This window comes from Protobothrops mucrosquamatus, unplaced genomic scaffold (assembly GCF_001527695.2).
Source record: "Protobothrops mucrosquamatus isolate PMUCROS unplaced genomic scaffold, P.Mucros_1.0 scaffold2413, whole genome shotgun sequence".
NCBI lineage: Eukaryota > Metazoa > Chordata > Lepidosauria > Squamata > Viperidae > Protobothrops > Protobothrops mucrosquamatus.
In genome coordinates this window covers 265,291-271,094 of record NW_015388485.1, presented here as the reverse complement: position 1 = coordinate 271,094, position 5,804 = coordinate 265,291, and the positions used below count along the sequence as shown (strand labels likewise).

The 5,804-nt window shown below is 46.3% G+C and overlaps 1 protein-coding gene across 1 annotated transcript in view; it reads left to right on the top strand.

The window, feature by feature from the left end:
* CUNH12orf49 (chromosome unknown C12orf49 homolog) overlaps positions 1–2,782 on the top strand; it is a 3,713-nt gene extending 931 nt beyond the window's left edge. The window contains exons 4-6 of the mRNA XM_015824914.1: positions 777–928; positions 1,398–1,511; positions 2,694–2,782. Of these exons, the coding sequence (XP_015680400.1) occupies positions 777–928; positions 1,398–1,511; positions 2,694–2,777 (350 nt within the window). The 3' untranslated portion in view covers positions 2,778–2,782. The remainder of the gene's footprint in view (positions 1–776; positions 929–1,397; positions 1,512–2,693) is intronic.
* Positions 2,783–5,804: the final 3,022 nt, after the last annotated feature.

Genomic DNA, 5,804 nt, shown 5'->3' with positions numbered 1-5,804 from the left:
CCTTTCATGTTCCACGTGTCTCATATTTGCCTTTAGGAAGAGCGAGTGCTGCGGGATCGGAATTTCCCCCAAGGTCAAGACGAAGACCGCCCCATTGCCTGGAAAGTCCATTTTAGCCTGGGGAACAGCAGCCAGCCGAATAACCAGTGTCGGAACTCTGTCCAAGGAAAATTGTTGATCACAGATGAGTTGGGTAAGGTTCTCACGAACGAAAGCGAACATACGTGTCCTGGGATAATCCAATCTGGGTCTGTCACTGGGACCAACGATTTTGTCTTCCCAGCTTTTGGACTTGTGCTGGAGCCCATCTTTGGGGAACTTCTCTCTAGTGGAGTGTGTTCTGCGTGTGGTCTTTCAGTGCCTGTTGTATGTGGCTTTTTAGATGTTGATTGGGGTGTTGATGGCTGGCTATTGAGTTGTTTGCTTGTGCTGCCCAGCCCTCACTTCCTAGGTACTGGATAAGCTGGTGGTCAATCAGCCCTCCTGTTGACTGACGCGGGACCTGTTTCCCAGGCTTCGGTCACTTCCCTGGCTGTTTTTGTGCCTGCTCATCCAACAATCTTGGTAGCTGCAAAATTGAATGTGTGTCCTTCACAATAACCATGCCTCTGAGCCTGTGCAAAAATTCAAATAACTGGCTTCTTTGGAATCTCTGAAAACTGCTTCAAGGGTGGAGATGGAGTCAGTTTTCAGCCCAGCGTTTTGGCTTCTGCGCTGTGACACACAGCCTTCCCTTCTCCTGCTGCTCAGCATCATCTAGAGTTTTTCTGCGACAGGCTACATCTGCGAAAGGAAGGACCTGCTGGTGAACGGGTGTTGCAACGTGGAGGCGCCTGGCGTCAAGTTGTACAGCTGCGACAGCTGCCTGCCCAGTGGCTGTTGCAGCGTCTACGAGGCCTGTGTGTCCTGCTGCTTACAGCCCAACAAGGTAAATGGTTGTAATGGCACGTGCGAAGGACCTTGGGAGAGGGAGGAAAGAGTTGCAGTTGGCCAACACATCATAAAATATGGTCATGGGACCTCAGGGCTCTATAAATGTGGCCCGGTTGCCGGGCGCCCAAAATTCAGTCGCATGACCATGGAGGAAGCCAGGACATCAGAACTTTGAAACCAGAAACTTGTCAGTGTCTGCTGCCTCCTGACTCTCAACCCTTTCTGGCCAAAAACAAAAGGTCAGGTGTTCAAGTTACACGGTTTGTTTGGTACTTGTTGATTTTAGTAGTCGTAGTCGTTGCGCCCAATTAACGACGAGTATCGAGGTACCGCTGTATTTCCTGGGAGATGATTGGCTGAGTCATGTCGTAGGGAGAGGCGCTCAATGAAATCCTTCTCCATTGGGCGCTTCTGGTTTTTGTGAGCTTCCTGTTTGTTCCCCCCCTCTCTTTCTTGCTTTATAGCAACAGCTCCTTGAGCATTTTCTAAGCCGAGCGGCGCTGGCCTTCCGCAATCTCTTCATGGCCGTGGAAGATCATTTTGAGCTCTGTCTGGCCAAATGCAGGACCTCCTCACAGGTAAGGAAAGGGAAATTGTGTGGGTGCTCCATCCCTGGAGGCTTTAAAGAAGAGATCGGACAGCCATCGGTCCGGAATGATATAGGGCAGATCTGGGCATTTTATGCCTCCCTCCCCCACCCCTCCCAGGCCACATCTGATCCTGTCTGGCCCGCATGAGGGCAAGCAGAAATTAGAAATCAAACGTAAATAAGGGCCCATTTTCATAGCCTCAGCAGTGACATGCATTCTTGCCAGTAGCGGCTTATCAACCTCATATAATTTACTGCTTTTTATAAAGCAGTCAAAAGGCTCCGCTAAGATAAACCAGAACAGGAAGTCAACTGCACAGGGAGACTAGTGCTAATTTTTTTGAGATCTCCTATAACAGAATCTTGATTGTGCTGTTGTTCCCCCTCTTCCTCCTCCTCCTCCTCCTCCTCCTCCTCCTCCTCTCTGCAAACCCGGCTCCCTTCTAGCACTGATGATGTTACCTAGTTGGGTAATGAAATGTCTGCAAGAAAACCACCAAACTCAGAGAGCACCAAGGACCCCCCAGTCCTCCTCCTCCTCCTCCTCCTTTTTGCAAACCCAACTCCCTTCTAGCACTGTTGATGTTACCTAGTTGGGTCATGAAACATCTGCAAGAAAACCACCAAGCTCAAAGAGCACCAAGGACCCCACAGTCCTCCTCCTTCTCCTCCTCTTCTCTGCAAACTCAACTCCCTTCTAGCACTGATGATGTTACCTAGTTTAGGTAATGAAACAACCAAGCTCAGAAAGCACCAAGGACCCCATGATCCTCCTCCTCCTCCTCCTCTTCCCACTCCTCCTCCTTTTCCAAGAGCCTCAAAGTGCTTTTTCAAAAGGCAACTGGACTGTTTTTTCCTTGAGCAAGAAGCTTCATCGATTAGGCAGGATGGAGAAGGGGGGGGGAGGGCTATGAAGGGATGTTTCCCAGAGCTTACAACTGTCCCAGCCCCCTTTGCCTAGTTCTTGCATCCTTCCTTCAGGGTCATCTTTTCTTGTTCTCTATAGTTGCACCTTTCTGAACAACGTTCACACTGAGTGGCACGGAAGCCAAGCCTTTCTGTCTACAAAGAGCGAACGAGGCGACTTCCCTTCCTTCGTAGCATTTCCTAGCAATCGGTTCCTCTTGACTGGCCTAAACCTTTCTTCTCTTGTCTTTCCTCTCCTCCCCAGAGCGTGCAGCATGAAAACACCTATCGCAACCCCATTGCAAAATACTGCTATGGGGAGTTCCCCCCAGACCTTCTGTCGGTGTGAAAGAGCTCGAGAAACTGACAAAAGGACTTAAGATGAGACTTGCAGCGTGGCAGAGAGAGAGAGACACACAACTTGGCAATCAGCTGATTGGGTTCCTTTGCTTAAGATTGATTTCTTTTCGGCAGCCCGCAACTTCACCTTGTGGAAGAACTTGAGTTAGCCTGCTGCCCGGTCCTTGCAGCTGCAAAGCGGAGCAAAATGGGTGGAAATCTACGAATAACTGGATTCAAAGGTTTGCCTCAAGGGCTCGGCTGAAATTTGGACACAGGCGTTAAGTTCCTAATCAACGATCAGTCACGTGGGACCACTTGTAGATCGAGAAAGCCAGCAGAATGACCAAGAGTGTAGACAGGCATTGCATTAAAATACCCCAGGACAGAATTCTGAATTCATTAGAAAAGAGAAGGGGGTAAATTCTCCCCTTAGATGGAAGTTTAACACTTGGGGTCAACTGATTGCCTTGATCTTTGACCTCCCTTTTCTAAGATTGGTCGTCAATTCCGTGAAAGAAGAATCAATTTCAGTAACTGGGTGACGATACGCACGTTATCTACTCGGTTCTGATTTTCCCAAGTTGACGTCCTCTCTGTTGGGTTACAGTTCTCGTCCTTCTCAATAAGTTGCGGCCGTGATGGCAACTGGGTGACCGCCTAGGCTGCGGAAGGCAGATGGGAGGAGATTGCAAGAATCCAGGACTTCTGAGAAACATCGAAACTTAAATTTTCAGCCAGCAGGATTTCAGCCAGGAGATCTGCTTTTGTCTTCCTATTTTTCTGACTTTCGACATTGCTTGAATATTGGAGAAATCGAATGTCTAGATACGGGCAATGGGGCCTCAGGGGAAAAGAGCTTTTAAAAAGATTAAGATAGATTTATGGAAAGAGAAGACTACCGCCGGTTATTAATCATCAGGGCATTTTGCTCTGAAGTGGGAAGAGGGGTGTGGACTATTTGCTTCGTGCTTCTCTGTCTGCTTGGTCTCTCTAAAAAAGAAGGCACTATGTCAAAAACAGAAAAACACCTCTTAAACTGAACAATAGAAGGAATTATTAGATTAAGGCAAAGGTGGCTTCTGTCACGTGTCTGGGTTGTAAATTGCACTGTGGATAGTCCTTGACTTTATGATTGTAATTGGACCCGGAGTTGTTATGATAAGTCAGGGGTCTTCACGCGTGCCTGGCTGAGGAATTCTGGGAGATGAAGTCCACAAGTCATAAAAGGGCCACGTTTGAAGACCCCTGTAGTAAGTCACTGCAGTTGTTAAGCAGTTCACCATGCCTGATTTTCTGACCGTTTTGCGGTGGTGGTTAAGCAGATCGATTTTATCCAATGGGTGTTTTTGGGAAACTGGAAAGTAAATGCCGGAAACGCACAAAAAAACCATGGAAAATTGCGGTCACCAAGGGCTGTAAATATGAGCCAATTGCCAAGCACCCAAGATACGATTGCATGAATGCCAAGGGTGAGGCGGGCCTTCAGAACTTCAAAATTGGATCCTAAGTACCTTTCAGAAGGTCTGCCGTAACTTAAAAGAGTTGCTAGGCAACCGGTTGTTAAGCGAGGACTACCTGTAAGAGCATAAAATTCAAAGGACTGTCGTGCAGGCTGAGCTGAAGCTATCGTGGCATCTAGCAGAATTTAGTTTGAATCTCTGTAACTCCTTTTCATGTATTTGGAAGTAAATGGACACTCCCAAGTCTCAAAGGGTTTTTTTCAAGAGGCAGCTGGACTGAGAAGACGTTTCGCTTCTCATCCCAGAAGCTTCTTGAAAAAGCACCTTTGAGACAACTGACCGGGATGACTGAGCATCTCCATAGACATTTGGACACTCCAAGGTTTTTCTGTCCTTTTCCTGTCCTTTTCCTGCCCTTGTTAACTGTTTTGAGCATTATTTTGTGACCTTTTGCATTGGCCTAATAAAGGTATGGCCCTGACAGGTGTACGTTTAATTTTTCCAGCAATTTCCCTCCAAAGCTAGTTCATGAAATTTAAATTTGGAGCAAGGTGAGCCTCATAACTAACATTTTCCCCCATTGCTTCCTTCTGTCCTTTTCTGACAAATTTGAATGTTTCCTGACTTTCTGCTGCCCCCTAGTGGACATACATGATCACAACTTGATGCCACTGTATATAGCATGTCCCAGGATAGCCGATCGGAAAAATAGAAAAGTTTGTTTCTGTACAGGAGCATTTGACATTTAAGTTGTCTAGCCTATTGAGAAGGTGTTCTGTCTTTTCTTTCTTAAAAAAAGAAGAATCAAACATTAAATAGACCTCATCCAAAAATAGGCCTGCCTTTCAGAAGTATTGTTTCTAATCATATGTAAATGTATGCAAATTTACCAGCGCATTACGTGCATGTGATTAATTAAGAGGTCTAAGGTTTATTTAATCAGATGACATCTCTTCTTGCGGGTAAAAACGCTAGCTCTTCTTTCTCCTTGTAAGCAAAATCATTGAATAATCTTTTTAAATTTACCAGGAGCCAAATTCAGAAGGTTTGATTTGAAGCTTGCCCTGAGCAAGCATTAATGTTGAAAATTAAAATAAAATCTTGGCCACTTCTGTTCATTTCTACATAACAGAGACAAGCACGCTGCCCACGCTCTGAAAGGAGGTGTGTTTTAACACAGAACATAGATGAATAGGATTGAAAGGGACCTTGGAGGTCATCTAGTCCAACCCCCTGCTCAAGCAGGAGACCCTTATACCATTTTGGACAAATGGCTGTCCAGTCTCTTCTTCAAAGCCTCCAGTGATGGAGCACAATATAACCGGCGTATCAAATACCCCCTCCCCATTAATATAAAAAAAGAATCCTGCAGGATTGGCTAGCCGCTAGATGAACATCAAAAAGGACCAATGCTTTCAACGGAGATTAAAATATACATATCCAAGTGTAGACACTCCATTGTTGTTTTCCCGTGCTTCGTTTCCTGGCCCTTTGACCCACCCAGGGGACAAGTAGCTTGGCAGCCACTTAATCAAATGGAGATGTAGATTTTTCTCTGTCAGCCGGGCTTGAAG